This window comes from Branchiostoma lanceolatum, chromosome 2 (assembly GCF_035083965.1).
Source record: "Branchiostoma lanceolatum isolate klBraLanc5 chromosome 2, klBraLanc5.hap2, whole genome shotgun sequence".
NCBI classification, from domain to species: Eukaryota; Metazoa; Chordata; class Leptocardii; order Amphioxiformes; family Branchiostomatidae; genus Branchiostoma; species Branchiostoma lanceolatum.
In genome coordinates, this window is record NC_089723.1 from 25264180 (window position 1) to 25285147 (window position 20968).

The 20968-nt window shown below is 42.5% G+C and overlaps 1 protein-coding gene across 1 annotated transcript in view; it reads right to left on the reverse strand.

Annotated features, from left to right (window-relative positions):
• LOC136426951 (mucin-3B-like) overlaps positions 1-20968 on the reverse strand; it is an 88104-nt gene that overhangs the window by 4813 nt on the left and 62323 nt on the right. Inside the window, exons 88-126 of the mRNA XM_066415669.1 lie at positions 19735-20818; positions 19158-19381; positions 17915-18875; positions 17529-17752; positions 15915-17256; positions 15385-15608; positions 14912-15077; positions 14068-14802; positions 13728-13926; positions 13147-13298; positions 12665-12841; positions 12294-12448; positions 11897-12001; positions 11411-11579; positions 11215-11283; positions 11008-11089; positions 10777-10829; positions 10311-10427; positions 9951-10176; positions 9480-9623; positions 9195-9317; positions 8730-8923; positions 8138-8317; positions 7614-7828; positions 6982-7171; positions 6532-6737; positions 6068-6221; positions 5470-5652; positions 5062-5096; positions 4630-4810; positions 4101-4291; positions 3367-3571; positions 2707-2945; positions 2199-2343; positions 1765-1941; positions 1394-1428; positions 908-1079; positions 509-610; positions 189-293 (exon numbers count right to left, since the gene is read on the reverse strand). Of these exons, the coding sequence (XP_066271766.1) occupies positions 189-293; positions 509-610; positions 908-1079; positions 1394-1428; positions 1765-1941; positions 2199-2343; positions 2707-2945; positions 3367-3571; positions 4101-4291; positions 4630-4810; positions 5062-5096; positions 5470-5652; positions 6068-6221; positions 6532-6737; positions 6982-7171; positions 7614-7828; positions 8138-8317; positions 8730-8923; positions 9195-9317; positions 9480-9623; positions 9951-10176; positions 10311-10427; positions 10777-10829; positions 11008-11089; positions 11215-11283; positions 11411-11579; positions 11897-12001; positions 12294-12448; positions 12665-12841; positions 13147-13298; positions 13728-13926; positions 14068-14802; positions 14912-15077; positions 15385-15608; positions 15915-17256; positions 17529-17752; positions 17915-18875; positions 19158-19381; positions 19735-20818 (9640 nt within the window). The remainder of the gene's footprint in view (positions 1-188; positions 294-508; positions 611-907; positions 1080-1393; positions 1429-1764; positions 1942-2198; positions 2344-2706; positions 2946-3366; positions 3572-4100; positions 4292-4629; positions 4811-5061; positions 5097-5469; positions 5653-6067; positions 6222-6531; positions 6738-6981; positions 7172-7613; positions 7829-8137; positions 8318-8729; positions 8924-9194; positions 9318-9479; positions 9624-9950; positions 10177-10310; positions 10428-10776; positions 10830-11007; positions 11090-11214; positions 11284-11410; positions 11580-11896; positions 12002-12293; positions 12449-12664; positions 12842-13146; positions 13299-13727; positions 13927-14067; positions 14803-14911; positions 15078-15384; positions 15609-15914; positions 17257-17528; positions 17753-17914; positions 18876-19157; positions 19382-19734; positions 20819-20968) is intronic.

The window sequence follows — 20968 nt, forward strand, 5'->3', positions numbered from 1 at the left end:
CCTTGCCTTTGCCAGATGCCTCTAATACAGTTTAAGCAAACTACATTGTGAATATTGTGCTTAATTTGTCAAATCTGCTACTGACACTCAGAAAGTAAGCTGAAGATATAGATTGGTATAACACTACAAGATTTTACATCATTTACAATGTTATAATGAAACAATGAATTGTCTGCTTGCAAACTTACCACATTGTTTAATTGGACAGCAGCTTCCCTCATTGATAGTGACCAGCTTCTCACATGTGTCACAGAATGGAATGGACACAGATGGACAGTTTGCTGGGTTGCATACTGCAGGCAAAGAAAAAGGTGGTGAAACAGCTGACAACAACTGTATCCAATAAACGACTTACATTACATCTACATTTCCTCTCTAACTGTAACATTTAACATTACACTCCTATCCAAATACACCAACAACAATCCTTGAAGGTAACAACTTTTTTTAAAGAGCTGTTTAGTAGATGCAAGTGATAGAATTAGCTATCATATCATAGTTTACTCACCACACTCCAGATGGTTACAGCATTCATCAATTGGTGTTGATTGAACATCCTCAAATGGCTGGCATTCAATGGACTGTGGCTCTGAGCATGGGCCACACTGCCCTAAAAAGAGAAATGAAGGAGTAATATGAAATCTTTTTACATGGAACATTCCAGAAATACAAAATGTAAGTTTGTAATTCATGATCATAATTGGATTGAAAAGTTACAAAGAACTTCAAGAGAACTGAAATTCGAAGTGCTCCTTTGAGCATCTACATATGACAATTTTTTTTTACATTGAACATTCCAGAAATACAAAATGTTTGTTGGTAATAAGTATGTGGTCTTTCAGAATCGGGTTTATAGTTAGTACTATAGGAGAACTGAAATTTGAAGTGCTCTTTTGAGCATCCATACTTGTCCTGCACTCGTATTTGGTGATACAGCCCAGCTGTACCTCCTCTAGTGTACCGTCTGGGCAGCTGGGGGCTGGCAGGGCGCGGCGCAGGGAGGAGCAGGTCACACAGTCTGGGGCAGTGCACTGGCACATCTTGCAGTTATCCGCATCATCCCTCCAGACTTCTCCCATCTGAGATTAGAACAGGATAGTTTTAATAGTGAGATATGAGAGGTTTTTATACAACTATCACATAATTCAGGGTGGTCATGTTCTTGCCTCCTGGAAGATGGTAGTGTTGAAACACGGTAATATAAGTTTTAAAAAGTGTTATATGGTGTTCCTTGAGCCGTGTAGAAAGTCTAAATTACAAATACAGAGTCATGAAATGATTTGTAGAACTCTAACATGATCAGGTCTATCCTTTCAAAGACAATGATAAGAGAGATATCTAGAGTTTCTTCTTCCTTGAGGATGGAATGTTACTGTCAATCAGATTTACTCACCTTCCTTCCATTTCCAGAGCTGTCCTTGCACACAGCTGCAAAACGACAGAAATGCACAGAAAACAATTATGCAACAAGAATGTTCATCTGAAATCGTTTTTATGCAAAATTTGATGGTACTGTTTATAAAGGTTAGACATCCAGGTAAACAATATTAAAAGACAATTCAATCTCTACAATCTCTGTATAAGATGTGTCACGCTTCTCGTGACGCTACAGAAACGTGATGTCACTTGAAGCGTCTGGAAGTAATCTCCAAATCTTGTTGTAGAGATTGAATTGTCTTGAACTATTGTTGACCTAGATGTTAACCTTTATAAACATGATGATGGTACTAATGATGGTACTAATGATGGTACTGGTAGACTTACGACATTCCTCAGGTACGACACAAGTGTTGCCCTGGAGAACCTTTCCAGCAGGACAGAAGCAGCCCTCCACTGGGTAGGTGTCCTGGATGAGGTCAGCTGGCATCAGGTTACCATCGCATGTCTCCTGGTTAATCTGGCCGCAGTGGCTGTACTCGAACCCACTCTCACATGTGTATGCTGGAAACAAGCCATAAACAATGAAATATGAATTCTGATGGAATACCAGGCTTGTGTGTTGAAAAAAATCTTTGTCTTTATTATAAATCAAACTTCAGTCTTTTGGTGGTATTTCCTTAATTGGAACTTGGCCAATTTTCAGCAGCATCTCAGATTTAAAATACCAGATTTAGGTCTATGTTGTATTCACCACTATACGTGACAATAGTAAAGCTATAATATGCAAAGCTTTTACACTGAACAAGAATACAACGTACGGCAGAAGTCTGGCCGCCTCCAGTCAACACAGTTTCCACACTTGCGACACTCAGCAGCATAGGCTGCGATGGCAGTGCAAGCTGGGCACTTGCTCCAACCATCCTCAGTCTGCCAGCTCTTGCCACAAACCTCGTTGATACAGGCCTATAAAAGCAAGTGAACATATCTCTTAAGGTTACGTTAGAGAGAGAAAGAGCATCTTCAAGATTTGCAAATGATATACAAATCTACAGATGTGCAAAAATTGTAAGATTCTTTAAGATTCAAGATTGTGACATGTCATGACAATAATACAAAATTCTTATTAAATGTTAGGGTCTACAGTGAACAAACTATACACCATAGGCTTTGGGTCATTTCAACTTCAGAAGGGTCAGAGGACTGACCAGAACCTTGTTGGTGAGTGCTTTATATTGTGTACAGAAATAATGTGTAAAGCTCTCACTATGTTGATTACCATCACAGATGAACCTTCATAAGCATATCTATAATAACAAATGTTATCACCTGGTAATAAGTCTCAGGGTTGACAAAGTCGTGGCAACTCTTGAAGCCACCAGACAAGATGGTCTCACAGGACCTGGTCAGCTCGTTCTCACATTCAGGCGGACTGGTGGGGACAGCTGGTGGGCGACAGTCTGCGTCAGCAACGTTCACCTGCCAGTCATTGCCAAACGTGGCCACGGATGACGTCACGATGCGGTTACGCAGGGAGAAGTCGTCAGCTGCATTGCTGTTGCATGTACCTGAAACAAAGGTGCAAAAGAGGATTATGTTGGTCATCAGAATTCACATACATGAGAGGGTCCTAGATGAACCGGTCACTTCTTACCGAGGACAACAATCATGATCATTACAACTACAATCAAAATCCTTCAGGTGGTCACCTCTGCCATCTTGGCAAATCCCAAACATTGCTGTTGCACATACCTGAAACTTTACTGCAAACACTGCACCATTAAGACATACTGTACCAATTGATGTAGATTTCAAATGTCAATATCACTAACAAGTAAATTTAAGGCATTTTCAGTTATCATGGTCATTATAATTAGCATACTCCCATCTTGGGGAACTAAATCAACTGGTGACATCTTAGTCACATCCCTGCCGCCTTGGCAAGTCCTGATCTATTGTGGGTAAATTATGAAAGTAAGCATGACGTACCACACAAGCCCTCTGTCTGGTCGAAGTAGGTTGCAGCTGGCACCTTGATGCTGAAGGTGTTGTAACATGGGTCGACACGCACCTCCAGACCAATATTGCGTACTGCAAACACAATCTGTCCACCAGTGTAGCCTGCGTAGGCTTCACTGTCGAAGCTCAACAGACGGTTCTGTCTCAGATCAACTCTGTTGCCATTTTGGGTAACCTGAAATATAGAAGGGAGAAAGCATAAATGATGTTACGGTGGCATGAAATGATATCATTAGATAATCAACAAAATGACTACTTCAATGCCATTTATCAATTTGATAAAAGGACCCCACGGGTGACTTTTATGCAGTCATAGGTGAATCAGTATATCCTTGGACTGTTTAAATTGTAAAATATAAAAGAGGCCCCACTAAAATCTATTGCAAACATTTACATTTGTACTTTGAAATTATACAAATATGACTCCACTTAAGAGCTAGAGCAGCCACAGCACAAAATCGTTCCTTGTACGTTGTATGCACTTTAAAAGTCACTACTGCTTGACATCCAGGGGTTCTAAATCCCAATTGTAGGTAAATCAGCATATCCTGGGACTGTGAAATTATACGAATCATATGAATAAAGCTCGGCTGAAGAGAGCAGCTACAGGCACAAAATTGTTCCTTGTATGTTGTGTGCAGTCTTTCAGTCACTAGCTACTGCATGACTTTCAGGGGTTTTAACTCATAGCAAAGTCTGCTTACACATGGGTAGTCAGCGCCTCCAACAGCGAGCCTCTGTGACCTGTAGTTCACATTGATGGCCTTGCTGGCATCAATGGTAATTTCAAAGTCGTAGTTCCTGGACCTGGCCAGCACATAGGTGCACTTGCCATCAAAGTCATAACATGTACCATCGAAGGTGGTGAAACGTGAGCTGAAGCCACTGCAGTAGCCTAAGAAAAGAAAAGACAGGAAAAAAAATCATCATCCGCTTCAAGATAATCATCAAGTAAAGATACTGTAAACAATTTTCTCTGTTGTTTAATGTTGCCAGTTTTCGCTGTGAAATCTTCCACAAACTACAGCAAAAATGCTTGTTCTTGTACCCACCTTCCCATTGTTTTGACTGCGAACTTAAAACCAATGTGGACATTTTCTCCCTACCACGAATTCAATTCCCCACGACCTAAAAGGTATTTACAGTCAATACTGTGAATAAAATTTCTTAAAACACAGAAGTCTGTAATTCTACTTTTCTGTTAATAAACATAATGAAAATAATATTCCTTACAGTCGCATGACCATGATGAGCAGCAACCATCGGCATCTCTGACTTCAGTGGGTTCGCGACCTCCTGGGCATGTTGGACGTGTGGCCTCTGGACATTCCTTTGGCGTGCACTGCACATTGTTTGGACCCATACACTCGCATGTGGAGCATGGGGAGCTGTGTGGCACCCAAGAGTCTCCAATCTTCAAGGAAGAGAGAACAAAATTGGTTATGAGTTTTGGATGATGATGTGCTGAAGAAATTTTCCTGTCAAGCCTTCTAATAAGAATTATGTCACAAATTGAATCACAAATTAAAGTTTTCTATACATAAGAAAATTATGTAGAATATTACTTTGGGTGGATACATATACAAGGTAATCTATGGATTTGTACAGATAGGATATCTAAAAACTATGTGAATACACGTCAATGATATCATATAGCTGTCATACCTTACGTCCAGCTCCAGTGTCATCAGTGCATACAGCTGCAAGAAACAAGAACATTTGTTACAATGTGCTCCAAAACAGAATGCCAGAAAAATGATGTCAATGCTGACAAACCATGTGTTATGATTAATCAAGTTGTGCATGCTATTCCTCCCTCAGTGTAGAACTTACGTCACATATCAATAAAAAGCTTGTTTGAATAAGATGAACTCTCATGCTCCTTATAGCACCACAGGAAGAATAGTTGATTGTGGATCCAAATGAAATCAAATCAAGTCAAAGTTGAAGCTTGGTAGCCACCTCTAATCAACGTCCATCAGTAGACTGTATAACATATAAATTACTCAAATATGCACATTTAATAGAGTGTAGTCTTAGTCAGTATACATATAGATAAAAAACATTATTTACGGCATTCAGAGACTGCAACACAGTTGTTGTTGCTCCAGACAGTGCCCTCGGGACAGAAGCATCCCTCAGCTGGCAGCTGGCTACATGACGCCATGATGGAGTCATAGTTGTTGTAGTTCTCACAGGTACGTGGGATGGCAGGGCCACACATCTTGTATGTCTTAGGATAGACACAGTTGGATGCTGTGGAAAGAATGAAATAGTTAAATATGTGTATGCAACATGGAATGTACTGTCATTATTTTATTTTATCAAAACAAACAAAAGCTTGGTTTATAAATCATCAATGATATACAAATTTCATTCAGCTTTTCAATTGTCAGACAACATGATCTTCAGTAATGGATTGTAAGACAGTTGCTTATGTAATAGTAAAACTTAGTTTAAAGAAAGCTAAAAAAATGGGCATACTGTGACGAAAAAAAACTATGCAGCACACCAATAAGTACATGATTGTATACTATTCAATCCTTTCTTTTATCAGATATGGTTACAATTTTTCCTTTTGTTACTTCTGCAAATCTATCAAATAGCTTTATCCTGAGATTTATCCTGAAAAGAAAATTTAAGTGACAATATCAAAATATGCAGTACATACGGCAGAGGGAGTCTGAACGCCAGTCCATGCACACGCCCTTGCGTGAGCAAACCTGTCCGTAGGCCGTCAGGGAGTTACACTTGTCCGTGCCGTGGCACACATCAAACTTGCAGGACAGGTAGTAGCTCTCCACTGGGATCACTGGATGACAATCCTGTCACAGGTATTTATCAGTGTTATTTTCACATGTTGAAGCTTCATTGCACTAAAAAATGTTTAATTGGTCAGTAATTGATGTGAAACACAATCACAGGTTATGAAACAGGAAAAATCACTCCATCCAATGGACCTATCTCAAAGCCCCACCCATAAATGTAGAAATGCTAATTAAAACTAAAACATAAATAGTAAATGTTTGACTGACATGCAGCCACTCTCTCATTGGTCAAGCAAATTATTGTCATGCTTCATTGGCAGAACTGTTAATTGTGATAGACAGTTAGGATCAGTCTATTATCCGTTACCTTGAAGACATCAGTCAGCAGGACGTCACAGACGCTGTCCTGAGCACACCCAGGTTCTGGGGTGGGCACGGTGACCTGAGGTGGCTCCCAACATTTCTCTCCAGGTGCAGAGGGAACACGCCAGTCATAGGCAAACTTGACTTCACTGGTGGCAATCTCTCCATTCCTCTTCTTGAACTCATCCCTTGGGTCATTGTTGCAGGTACCTGTGGTAGAATAGATCACAACCTTTCAATCAAACAAAATTTTCAGAATCTGATCAAGGCTCCATCTATGAGCCATCAATGCTATGCTATATAACATTATTGTTCTAACTCAGACTGGTACTAATTTTGCTGGTAAGGGTACCCCGAGATTTAAAAGACTAGACAACAAATATACCTCCTGGAAGTCCAATTCTTAAGAGTTTGATATTCCTATTATCATTTAATGATGCTTCATGATTCTTACCACACAATCCCTTGGTCCTGTCCTTGTATGTGGTCTGTGGCATCATGATGACAAAGCCGTGGTTCATTTCATCATACCTCACTTCCAGGTTGAACTCATCGATGGTGAGAATGAGCTGCCAGCCAGCCGGCATCACTCGCATTCCCTTCAGCTCGTATGGGAGGGTAGTGGGCACTCCGTTCACATTCAGCTGTGGAGGTGATTTGGGCAGTTAGCAATTACATCTGTACATTCACTCTTATCACTCTATCACCCTGACACTTTTAGGCAAATGGCCTGTAAGTTGTCAGCCCCATTATTGATGTTCTCCATTCTGTTCTATCCTCAGTCATTTTCTTCACTGCTTAGAAGTTTGGTTCCGCTCTTCAAGTTATCTCGACAATTTGGTCTAGCCATCATTTTCTTGGTCTACCTGCTGGCCTTTTCTTTTCAGGTGTTCAGTTTAAGATTCATTTTACATCTGTCCCCTGACCAGATCCTGTGCAGGTGTCCAAATCACCAGTTGATTTCTTTCAACTAATGAAACTCTTATAACTGTTTGTATAAAGGTGTAAAGCAGTCTAGTAACTATTATTGTAACAATCGTGGTAATGAAAGTAGACAGTAAACTGTAATTCTAAAGACATGCTCACCCTAATTCCGTCCATCATTGTAATCTCAATGCCACCATACTTGACAGTGATGGCCTTGGTACATGAGGTGTCAGGAGCCATACGGCAAATCTCATTGTCAACAATAATCTCAAACTCAGGTGTGCAGGCCGCAACGTATGAACAGTTGCCCTGGTATGGGTAGTACACGCCATCAAAGGTGACGTAGTGAGGATCACCAAATCCAAAGCAGAAACCTGCAAAAAGAGATTAGTGAGTCACATCAAGATTTTCACAGAATCTATGTTTAAAGAAACAATTATGGGACCAATTACGCATGCTTTATAGCATCTTTAATAGGGAAATTCTATATACTAATAACTTCTTACTAATAGACTACTTAATCCAAATAATCTACTTAAACTGCAACATGGTCGCTGGGGGTTTCAAATTATGATTATCATGACGTCAATGAAAAGCCTCTATATGCTATTCCATCTGTGAAACATACAAAATGTATGTATTTTGTGCTACTTGTAAAAGAAACAGATAAAGAGATGACGTACAGTCTGTGCACTGCTCTGGTCTGACACAGATTCCTCCACGCAGCACCATGTCGTCGGGGCAGAAGCAGCCTGATGTGCACTGTACGTCACATGAAACGTGGTCGTCATACATGTTGTCACAGGTACGTGGGCAGCCAGGCACACATTCCTTGTACACCTGTGGGTATGGACAGGTGACCGCTGCAGGGAGGAACAGAATAGCAAGGTTACACATAGTCTTGGGCCTGATTTTGTCAGACAAAAAGGTACACTTCACTTCGTATGAATTTGACCTTTCCAATCAATCAAGGATGTTACAAAAAATCCAAAGGGGGAGATCAGGACAATTCCATTATTTCTTCTGCTTGGTACAATCCTTAAGAAATAGTCACTTGGCAATTAAATAATATAACGTTAACAGTAACTAATTTGTTGCTGTTTTTTTCCTAACAGACGGTAAATTTTTCAGAATCTGGAACAACCTAATAATACCATGGTCAAATGTAAGGTATCAAATGTTAAATAGCAACAAGATGGTCATCAGACAATTTTCAATAACTTTAAGACAGAGTTTGATACAATACACAATGTTTTCTTTACAATATCTACTTACGGCAACGGACTGGTGATCTCCAGTTCAGGACACAACCGCTGAGGCCACATGAGCGGGCATATGACTCAAACACGTGACATGAGCACTCGTCAACTGTGTTGCCTTCTTCACAGCAGGTACACACAGACTCCATACACTGCTGGTAGTACATGTCAGGGGTCACAGTGCTGTGACAGGGTGCAAACACGCTGTACCTGCGGGAGGTAAGAAGAACATGTATCATTTTGAGAACCATCTTTTCTATTAAGAGCCATTGGGAACAAGCATTTGCTTAATAAGTGAACCTTTATCAAAGCCACCATTACGACAAAAGCCATACTAAACATACCATAGCTATCATATTATTATTATTAAGACCTTCTTCTTGTCCCATATTACATATTATTTGTTTCACTTTAATTCAGAATCTTCTTCTTTTTTTTCAAAAATAAAACAGACCATTATGCATACAAAAAAAAGACTTACTGGTTCATCAGGATCTTGCAAGCTGCCTCTGCCTGGCTTGCATACAGAGGGTTGCTCAGACAAGTTCTCTCTGGAGGAGGTTCACATGTCCTGTCTGTGCTGGCCACCCATGATGATCCAAATCTGGCAGTCAAAGGGAAGCACCAGTGAGTACCAACTCGTACATACATGTATCCTTGTGATATGAGAAAACAGATACACCCAAATATATAATATAATAATTATCAATGTGTCTAAAGATGAGAGGTATACAATTATGGCATGTCATCTAAGTTTGTTGCTCACCTTTCTACATTAGTGGTAATCTCCCTTGTCTTGGTCATCAGATCATCAGAAGTACGCTCATTGTAAGGACCACACAGACCACAGGTCTTGTCACGCAGCCTCTGGTCCACAACAACACGGGCCTCTGGTTCGCACCAGTAGACACTGCACAAAAGTCATAAGGTATCAATTACACTCACTAATAGCATGCAAAGCTATATCTTTGCTTGACCAGTAGAAGCCCAATATTTACATCTGTTTCAATAAAAAGTTAAACCTTTATAACAAATGGCCTGACTTAATTACAAATGTTATCAGGTACATTTAATACATTAGATAAGGTTTGTCTGTCACATTAATGTACCAAATCATCTACAAGGTGGGGAGGGCCAAATAGGTGGGCTCAATGATGATATCTTCAAAGACTATTTCTGGATTATATCATTTACTACCCACTTTCTCTGGTGAGAAAACAGTTGTACAAATGTTCACCTGAAGCCCTTCTTGGAAGTGATGGAAATCTGTCCGTTCAGACAGTTGATCTCCAGGTCGGGTATGGACCAGTTCAGGACAGCGAGCTGGGCGGGGCTGTACTCCCGTCCACAGTAGATGATGCTCTCTCCACGGCCACGGAGAACAAACTCGTGTTTGCCGACAGTCACCTCCAGCCAACGGTGACAGGATTGCTTACCACCGCTTGGTTCACACTGGCGGTTTACTGCAGACATAAATCAACAATACATAATAGTTTTTAGCAGCAGGAATGGCATGTGATATGCTCTGATGAAATCAATCATACTGAATACATTGTACACTAATAGTAAGAAGTACAATTAGATGTAAAATACCAACCGCGAACTTCGAAGCTTCCCTCAGCACAGTCCTTTGCCAGGAAGTGGCTGCACACTTCGTAGTTGTAGGTACAACCATCAAAGGTCTCAAAGCCCTCATTCAGGTTTACGCAAGTAGCTACGAACAGAAAGTGGACCAGAAATTAGTAACAGCACAGTAGGTTTCAAGTCAACTTAGCATATACAACCTAATACAAGAACAATCTACAGAGCTTCACTCACACTCACTCACTATCTGGTGATTGAAAAAGGATGAAATAATTGTACATTTGTATCAAAATATGGATGTCACAATAATGGCAAATTGAACATAGAAATGAACATCTTCAAAAGTCATTTTGAATTCATACATCAAAATTCTGTCTGTCTAGAACAAATATTAGAACTTGATGGTGTGACTCAATAGCAATTGAGGTGTAGTAGAAAAAAGTGAAAGCAACAGAAAGACAACTAGTAAGAAACAGTACCGCTCTTGCAAAGTTCCTTGTTACAGTCCCATGTGTAGTCATCTGAGCACACACTGTAGGAATGAAAGTACAAGAATTGGTAAGTACTTGCGTTTGCAAGGAAAAAGTTTCATGACAGTCAATGTCTATTAATCCATCACAACTAAGGCTTTGTAACGGCTTGCTCATTCATATTGGCTTTGTCATAAGACTTGCTACTATCTTGTAAGATATAAAATGTCATGTACGCACCACTTCTCACAGTCGCCAACACCACATGACCTCTCATCACCAGGGGAGTAACGTCGGTTGTTGTACCAACAGGCACGCTCAGCTGGAAACACAACACAGATGAAAATATATGAAAACTCCCAAACACTGAAATTCCAACAACTAAGTGAATGGTACAAAAACAAAAGTGCTTCAAAATTTGGGAAAAGCTAAAGTATGATGTACTACCTGGCGTTGTTGTTACAAGAGTTGGTCGTGTAGTACGGACCATAGTTGTTGTTGGAGGTGGTGTTGTCTCTGTAAAATGTGCAGAAAAGTTAAAATAAACTGACAACTGCAATCTTAATGCAAGATGACAATTTCTTAGTAGTTTGTGAAAAGTATCCAAAATCAATTTGACATGCAAACAAGAAGATGGCGTTACCTGTGCAGTCCTTCTCATCTTCACCCTTGCTGCAGTCTGGAGACCCGTCGCACCACCACTTCTGTGGGATGCACTTTCCGTCAGCTGGGCACGTAACCTCAGTAGGCGCACAGGTGGTTGCCTTGCATGATGGGCAGCATTCACCCTCAGCCTTGATTGCCTCTTCTCCCTATTATGTAGAGTTTGTTAGCATAATAATCATAATTTTTCACACAAAATAAAGAAAGAGGAGCATATGAAATGTTCCTCTCCTTCAAGCATATAACATCCATCAAAAATGTATAACCAGCTATGGCAAATAAACTTCATACACTGAACAATATCTTAAATATCAATATCTTTATTCAAGACTAGACATTGCTATGACTAGAAAAAATACTTTGTGGAAATTTACAAAGTATGAGAAAACTTGGTCTAGTAAGAGCAAATTAGAATTAAGAGATGGCATAATAGAAAAGACACTCAAAGTAGAAACTGTGATCTTACCTCCATGCAAGACAGTTCAGGACATGTTGTCTTCACACAGTCCACTTCACCATTCAGACACATACATGTTGTGCAGCCACTGTCTTCCTTCCACACAGAGGAAGCCTAATGGCAAATAAATATTAACACAATGTCATCAAAAAGATAAATCCACTTAGAGCTTAATAGTAGTCTTATACTAATGTACTTGCAATTGAGTGCAGTATAGCCTAGTAATATTTTTGATTGGTCCTTGCAATTCATAACAGCATATTAAGTCCAAATTGTAAAATATAACATTTTTTTTTAAAACGGTATATTCTCCCATTTTGAGGGCTTTGAGGATGAGAAATTGCTGTACAATTCTTGATAAACCATCAAGACTTGACAGACATTAATGTCCTTACAGCAAACTCACCTTTTTCATGACATCTCCATCCTTGCACGGGCACTCACTGATGTCCATGCAGCGGGTTCCATCACAAACCTCACCCTCAGCACACATGGGGCACTTGGACAAGTCCGTAACACCAGGACAGCACCGTGGCACATATGTGGTTGTGGTTGTTGTTGCTGTGATTAGACATATGGGTAATTGTGATTAGCTATTGTGTCAATGGCATCATCCTAATCAAAGCAGCAATAGAGTAGACAGTATATAGAACAGTCAGACTGCCTGCTACAGGTGACTTTAATACAAGAGCTGCATGTGCATTTTGATAGAATTTAAAACAAAACACTTTCTCAATCACAGGTAAACTACTGTTTGTTGTCAGGGATGTGTTTTACCTGGAGTGGTGCCCTTCCTCATTGTCACAGTAACAGTTGTTGTCTCTGTTGTCTCTGGGTAGGTCACCACTGGGGTGGTCTTTTCTGGGTAAGTCTCTGGGATAGTCTTCTCTGGAAGTGTTGTCTCGGGTACTGTTGTCTCTGGCACAGTAGTCTGAGGAGGTGTCACTGTGGTCGCTGTAGAAGAAGACAAGAATGGTTTTAATCTGGTCTCTACCAGACTAAATACGCCGGCTATAGGGAGAATATTTGGGGAAAGGGCCAATTATTCCTTTTTTTTGCCAAATTCTACGATCCATACCACTGTGGGAAGGCCTGGTGGAGGCTAGCTTCAATCCAAGAAGGAGGAACATGGAGGAAAAAGGCAGGAAGCAATGTCTCGTTCAAAGTTATTTCTCATGAAGATACAGAAGCACAGAATGGTACAGTCAGCAAGCTTTGTTGATAGTTGGTAAAATGAATGGGTAATTCATGTAACATACTTGCAACAGTGCAGATGGGCACATTGGCAGCGCAGCAGAGGAATCGGACTTCGTAGTCATAGCAGTAGGCTCCTGTCATTCTGTTGGCTCTTGCATTGTGCTTGCAGATGCATCCTTCATCCACATTTGCCTTGACATTCTGGCCAGTTTTCCTACAGGGACACAGGCACAATGTTATGGACTATCCTCAAATCTTCTTGCCATATTTTACTGGCACAATCTTTGCTACACATTAGCTTCAGAGTCTATAGATAACTTTGAATTCTCTATCACCACATGGCATCTTCATTTCCACTTCCACCTTAGCTTAAATCTGTATAATTGCAAACATATATTAAACATGTCAAGATTGTGCCCTGTGATGAAAATTCAATCCGGACAGGCCAGGGATAGTTTTGCACACAAGCAAAAGCCATATTCAAGAACCTTCAGATTATTAACTCACTAAGTAGATGAGATCTCTAAAAAGAAATCATGCAAATCTTATGGCACTATACAAGTAACAATTGGATTGCACTTTGACATTCGATGACATATCTGAATTTACATTTAAAAGTCTGCACTCAAAGCGAATTACTAACCTGTAGTCCATATGACCGTTGGCAGTCCTGCACTCCACACGTTGGATCTTCCTTCCCTTTTGAAGGAAGTTAAATCCACTGGCATAGAGGTTCTGGATGGACTCTGTGTCACCACTTTTCATTGGAGTAGGATAATCGCAGTTCAGCCAAAGTGTCCATGCGCATACCTCAGATTCCTCATAGCAAGGGGTGGTTGGCACTAGTACAGAAACATAAGTCAACATATAAGAAAATTCAATTCAAATCACAATGACTGACAAATTCACAATCTTGATATATTAATCACTTCCAAAGATGAAGGAAACAGTTATGTATCATTACTTTCTCATTCTAGTATTACCTGGTGTTGTGACCTTCCTTGGTGTCTTGTAGCCAGTTGTAGTCTCGGGATAGGTTCTTTCTGGCCTGGTGGTCTCTGGGTAGGTCCTCTCTGGCCTGGTGGTCTCCGGATAGGTCTTCTCTGGCCTGGTGGTCTCAGGGTAGGTCCTCTCTGGCCTGGTGGTCTCTGGGTAGGTCTTCTCTGGCCTTGTGGTCTCAGGGTAGGTCTTCTCTGGCCTGGTGGTCTCAGGGTAGGTCTTCTCTGGCCTGGTGGTCTCAGGGTAGGTCCTCTCTGGCCTGGTGGTCTCTGGGTAGGTCTTCTCTGGCCTGGTGGTCTCAGGATAGGTCTTCTCTGGCCTGGTGGTCTCAGGGTAGGTCTTCTCTGGCCTGGTGGTCTCAGGGTAAGTCTTCTCTGGCTGGGTGGTCTCAGGGTAGGTCTTCTCTGGCCTTGTGGTCTCAGGGTAGGTCCTCTCTGGCCTTGTGGTCTCAGGGTAGGTCCTCTCTGGCCTGGTGGTCTCAGGGTAGGTCCTCTCTGGCCTGGTGGTCTCAGGGTAAGTCTTCTCTGGCCTGGTGGTCTCTGGGAAGGTCCTCTCTGGCCTGGTGGTCTCAGGGTAGGTCTTCTCTGGCCTGGTGGTCTCAGGGTTGGTCTTCTCTGGCTGGGTGGTCTCAGGGTAGGTCTTCTCTGGCCTGGTGGTCTCAGGGTAGGTCCTCTCTGGCCTGGTGGTCTCAGGATACGTAACCTCTGGTGTGGTTGTAACTGCAAAACAAAACAATATTTTATCTTCTATCTTACACATGTCATGCTACAATAACAGTCCCTAAAATGTCCCTAAAGATCTTTAAAAAATCAACAAAACTGCACAAACCTCCTGGAGTTGTGACCTTCCTTGGAGTTTTGTAGGCTGTTGTACGTTCCACTGATGTTGTTGTAGTGGTTGTGGCTGTTGTGGTAGTACAGAGGTTTGTGCACTTCAGGTTGTTGTTTTCACACGTGCACACCATGCACTCTCCAACCTTTGTCTCTTGCCCTGCCTGAAATTGACAACTTGCAAGTTTAGTCTAGAAATAAGGAAGTTCTAATCTGTGTCATTATGCAGATCTGCAATAAATGCTTTCCATGTAGAATTCTTAGAAATCTGTTAGCATGACTCTTACTGCTGGAAGCTCTGACAAAAGTGCAAATCCTGGCCATGCATTGAATCATAAGCCTCTTCCAGACATTGGTATTATGGTAGATCATAACACAACCATGATCAACATCAGCATTTAATTTGTGACTTGTTATGAAATTTATCGTAGAATGAGAACAAAATCATAAGGTTATCATTCAGATACTAACCGGTACAATGACACCATTGGCAGTGATGCAGTCACACTGGGTAGGTTTGACACAGTGGTCACGATCCTTCCTGATGTATCCCTTGGGACATGGTGGACATTCACCACATGTAGGTACACAAGAACTCCTGTCACCGTACACACACTCAGTGATCTTGAACCTGTAGCAGTGGCAGGTCTCCTCACAACGGAAAGAGCAACCATACACCCTCTGCTTACACTCAGCTGTAAAAAAAAAAGATTCCTTTGTAACAGCAACAGATATTTTTTCAAAGACAAGAAATGAAGGAAACAATCAGCTTTAAACATACATTTTGTACAATATAGCATTCGAATAAAGCTATAATGACAACTCTAGAAATTGCAGTAAAATTTGCAGGTATTTTGGTGACATTTATATATGGGAATTGTGCAAATTTGTCTTGAAATCTCAACTACACAAAAATTTAATTCAACAGCAATAAGAATGACTGTGCCAATACATAATATTTTCCAACTGTCTACAGTTTTAGCGAATTTTTGGGTACTCACTTGTAACAGCTGTTGTTACCCATGGAAGAGTGGTAGATTCAGGCATTGTTGTTTCTGCTTCCGGTTTAGTAGTGTAGGTTTCAGGCTTGGTGGTGTATGTCTCAGGCTTGGTGGTGTATGTCTCAGGCTTGGTGGTGTATGTCTCAGGCTTGGTGGTGTATGTCTCAGGCTTGGTGGTGTATGTCTCAGGCTTGGTGGTGTATGTCTCAGGCTTGGTGGTGTATGTCTCAGGCCCTGTGGTGTATGTCTCAGGCCCTGTGGTGTATGTCTCAGGCCTAGTGGTGTATGTCTCAGGCCTGGTGGTGTATGTCTCTGGGTTGGTGGTGAATTGTTCAGGACGTGTTGTGGAAGAAGGTGTTGTGACCTTCCTTGGTGTCTTATATGTTGTTGTAAGAACTGTAGTGTATGTCTCAGGCTTGGTGGTGTAGGTTTCAGGCCTTGTGGTGTAGGTCTCAGGCCTGGTGGTGTAGGTCTCAGGCTTGGTAGTGTATGTCTCAGGCTTGGTGGTATACGTCTCAGGTCTGGTGGTGTAGGTCTCAGGCTTGGTAGTGTATGTCTCAGGCTTGGTGGTATACGTCTCAGGTCTGGTGGTGTAGGTCTCTGGCTTTGTGGTATATGTCTCAGGCCTGGTGGTGTAGGTCTCAGGTCTGGTGGTGTAGGTCTCAGGCTTGGTAGTGTATGTCTCAGGCCTTGTGGTGTAGGTCTCAGGCCTGGTGGTGTAGGTTTCTGGCCTTGTGGTGTATGTCTCTGGCTTGGTAGTATATGTCTCTGGCTTGGTGGTATATGTCTCAGGCCTGGTGGTGTAGGTCTCAGGCCTGGTGGTGTAGGTCTCAGGCTTGGTAGTGTATGTCTCAGGCCTTGTGGTGTAGGTCTCAGGCCTGGTGGTGTAGGTCTCAGGCCTGGTGGTGTAGGTCCCAGTGGGTGTAGTTGTACCAGGAGTTGTAACCTTTCTTGGTGTCTTGTATGTTGTTGTAACCACAGTTGTGTATGTCTCAGGCTTGGTGGTGTATGTCTCAGGCTTGGTGGTGTATGTTTCAGGCTTGGTGGTGTATGTCTCAGGATTGGTGGTGTATGTCTCAGGCTTGGTGGTGTATGTCTCAGGCTTGGTGGTGTAGGTCTCAGGCCTGGTGGTGTAGGTCTCAGGCTTGGTGGTGTATGTCTCAGGCCTGGTTGTGTACACAGTTTCTGGAGTTGTTGTCTCCTTCCTTACAGTGGTGACTTGTGTGGTGCTTACAACTGTCGATGTTGTTGCTGTTGTTGTTGTGCATAGATTCTGACAAGTCATTTTGTTGTCCTTGCATTCACAGATAGTACATCTATCAACATACTTCTTTGTGTTGGGCTGAAACAAAAACATCAGAATATCTGTAACTGTTTACTAACGCACTTAATGCTGATTATTAAGCCTTCTCTTTATTCTATTTAACTCGCAACATTCAACACATATTATACCTATACATTTTATAAGTCCTGAGAATATGTATGAAATACAGAACTTATGATGTATGTTCTCGCTTTTATATCTTGATTTCAATCCAGTCTCACATTAAACACACACAGACACAAACACATGCACACATATACAGACACGACTGATTTCATCTTGGTACTTACAGGAACTATCTGTCCATCGGGAGTGATGCAGCCACACTCTGTAGGCTTCACGCAGTGGTACTGATCCTTGCGGACAAATCCTGGTGGGCAAGCTGGGCATGGACCACATGTTGGGACACAAGAACTCCTGTCTCCATACATACACTGTGTGATCTTGTACCTGTAGCAGTGGCAGGTCTCCTCACACCTGAAGGCACAACCATACACCTTCTTCTTGCAGGTGGCTAAAAATGTAATGAAAGTAATTCTTGTCAAAAAGGTTGTCGTGAGTATAAGACTGTACATATTAGCTTGTCAACACAAATTTCAATACAAAATAACTGACTAAATCATGCAATTTGTTGAGCATCCCTAACAAAAATACATAACTGAAGTTGGATACTCACTGGTCAACTCTGTTGTAAACCAAGGCCTTGTTGTCTCTGGAATGGTAGAAGTCCATTCTGATGTTGTGGTCTCAGGGTAGGTCTTCTCTGGCTCAGTAACCTCAGGCCTGGTGGTCTCAGGGTAGGTCTTCTCTGGCTCAGTAACCTCAGGCTTGGTGGTCTCAAGTGAAGTTGTGGTTCCTGGAGTTGTGACCTCTCTTGTAGGCTTGGTGGTCTTAGGGTAGGTCTTCTCTGGCTCAGTAACCTCTGGCTTGGTGGTCTCTGGGTAAGTCTTTTCTGGCTCAGTAACCTCTGGCCTGGTGGTCTCTGGGTAGGTCTTCTCTGGCTCAGTAACCTCTGGCTTGGTGGTCTCAGGGTAGGTCCTCTCTGGCTCAGTAACCTCTGGCTTGGTAGTCTCTGGGTAGGTCTTTTCTGGCTCAGTGACCTCTGGCCTGGTGGTCTCAGGGTAGGTCTTCTCTGGCTCAGTGACCTCTGGCCTGGTGGTCTCAGGGTAGGTCTTCTCTGGCTCAGTGACCTCAGGCTTGGTAGTCTCTGGGTAGGTCTTCTCTGGCTCAGTGACCTCTGGCCTGGTGGTCTCAGGGTAGGTCTTCTCTGGCTCAGTGACCTCAGGCTTGGTAGTCTCTGGGTAGGTCTTTTCTGGCTCAGTGACCTCTGGCCTTGTGGTCTCAGGATAGGTCTTCTCTGGCTCAGTGACCTCTGGCCTTGTGGTCTCAGGTCTGGTGGTATATGTTTCAGGTGTGGTGGTAGAGGATGGAGTTGTCACCTTCCTTGGTGTTTTGTATGTTGTTGTTACAACTGTGGTTTCAGTTTCTGGTTTGGTGGTGTAGGTCTCAGGCTTGGTGGTGTACAACTTGGTTGTTACAGTAGTTCCTGGTTCAGTTGAACAGAGGTCTGAGCAAGAAAGCTTGTTGTCAAAGCATGTACAAACCTTGCAGTTGCCAACCTTAACAGATGTCCCTGCCTGAAAAACATTGTTGGAAAATATTGAAAATAACTGCCTGAATAGCAAGGCAACATATTGTCATCGAATTTTGATGTCTTCCTTACCAGCAAACATACAGTGTATACCATCACCAAGGAAACAAACCTGAAATTATGGATTATGGATTGGTTACAAAACTTTGATAAACTAAACAATAGAAGTTATATTTTGAAATGTAGAAACTACCCTGCTCATAGACAACCCTGTATATGTTTCCTTTTTGGCAAATATGATTATCTTACAGTATCAGATACCACTTACTGGGATGATGACACCATCTTCGGTGATACAGTCACACTTTGTAGGCTTCACACAGTGATACTGGTCCTTCCTGATGTATCCTTTGGGACATGCAGGGCATTCTCCACATGTGGGCACACAGGCTTTAGGGTCGTTGCGCTGGCACTGGGTGATCTTGTACCTGTAGCAGTGGCAGGTCTCCTCACACTTGAAGGAACAACCATACACCTTCTTTGCACATTCAGCTGGAATGAAATATACAATTTTTTTTTAATTCTTTAAAAGGAGCAGCCATAGACCTTCTTTTGACATCCAGCTGTAAAACAACTGAATATGGTTTAAAACACACCTGACTCTAAAGCTGAAAAGCATCCACACTAACAATCCTGTCCTTGGTGCTGAAAATCACTTACACGCTAACAATCTGGTGCTGAACAACATCTACACTCTACCAAACCTGTCCTAAATACTGAACACCGTCTATACACTAACAATCCTGTCCTTGGTGCTGAACAGCATCTACACACTAACAAATCTGTCCTTGGTGCTAAACACCATCTACTAATCCTTTAGCAGATATGTGGATGTGGTCACTTACTTGTTACTGTGGTGTAAGTAGTTGGCAAAGTTGTATATTCCTCAGGTATGGTTGTATAGACCTCAGGCTTAGTCGTGTAGATCTCAGGCCTGGTGGTGTAGATCTCAGGCTTGGTTGTTGAGATCTCGGGCTTGGTTGTGTAGATCTCGGGTGTGGTGGTATATATCTCGGACGTGGTAGTAGAGGATGGAGTTGTCACCTTTCTTGGTGTTTTGTATGTTGTTGTAAGAACTGTAGTGTAGGTCTCAGGCCTGGTGGTCTCTGGGTAGGTCTGCTCTGGCCTTGTAGTCTCAGGGTAGGTCTGCTCTGGCCTGGTGGTCTCTGGGTAGGTCCTCTCTGGCCTTGTGGTCTCAGGGTAAGTCTTCTCTGGCCTGGTGGTCTCAGGGTAGGTCTGCTCTGGCCTGGTGGTCTCAGGGTAGGTCCTCTCTGGTCTGGTAGTTTCTGGGTAGGTCCTCTCTGGCCTGGTGGTCTCAGGATATGTCTGCTCTGGCCGCGTGGTCTCAGGGTAGGTCTTCTCTGGCCTGGTAGTCTCAGGATAGGTCTTCTCTGGCCTTGTGGTCTCAGGGTAGGTCTTCTCAGGCCTTGTGGTCTCAGGATAGGTCTTCTCTGGCCTAGTGGTCTCAGGGTAGGTCTTCTCTGGCCTAGTGGTCTCAGGGTAGGTCCTCTCTGGCCTGGTGGTCTCTGGGTAGGTCCTTTCTGGCCTGGTGGTCTCAGGGTAAGTCTTCTCTGGCCTGGTTGTCTCAGGGTAGGTCTTCTCTGGCCTGGTAGTCTCAGGGTAAGTCTTCTCAGGCCTTGTGGTCTCAGGATAGGTCCTTTCTGGCCTGGTCGTGTATGTCTCTGGAGTTGTTGTAGATGAGGGAGTTGTCACCTTCCTGGGTGTTTTGTATGTTGTTGTCTCAGTCCCTGGTGTGGTGGTGTATGTTTCTGGCCTGGTAGTGAAGGTTTCTGGAGTCGTGATGGTTCCTGTTGTCTCAACAAGTGGAGTGGTTGTGATGGTTGATGTTGTGCAGAGGTGTGAGCAGGTGAGCTTGTTGTTGTAACAAGTGCACATTGTGCATTCATCTATCTGCTTAGTGCTGCCCCCCTAGGAAGTAACCAAGAGTAAGGAAAATTAGTCACACAGCATTGAATTTTGTCTAAAATGTAAACAGGATGCCTAGCTAACATGCAAGAATGAGAAAGATGAGCACTTTTTTAGTGAATACAATATATACCACCCATGGAATTTGTATTT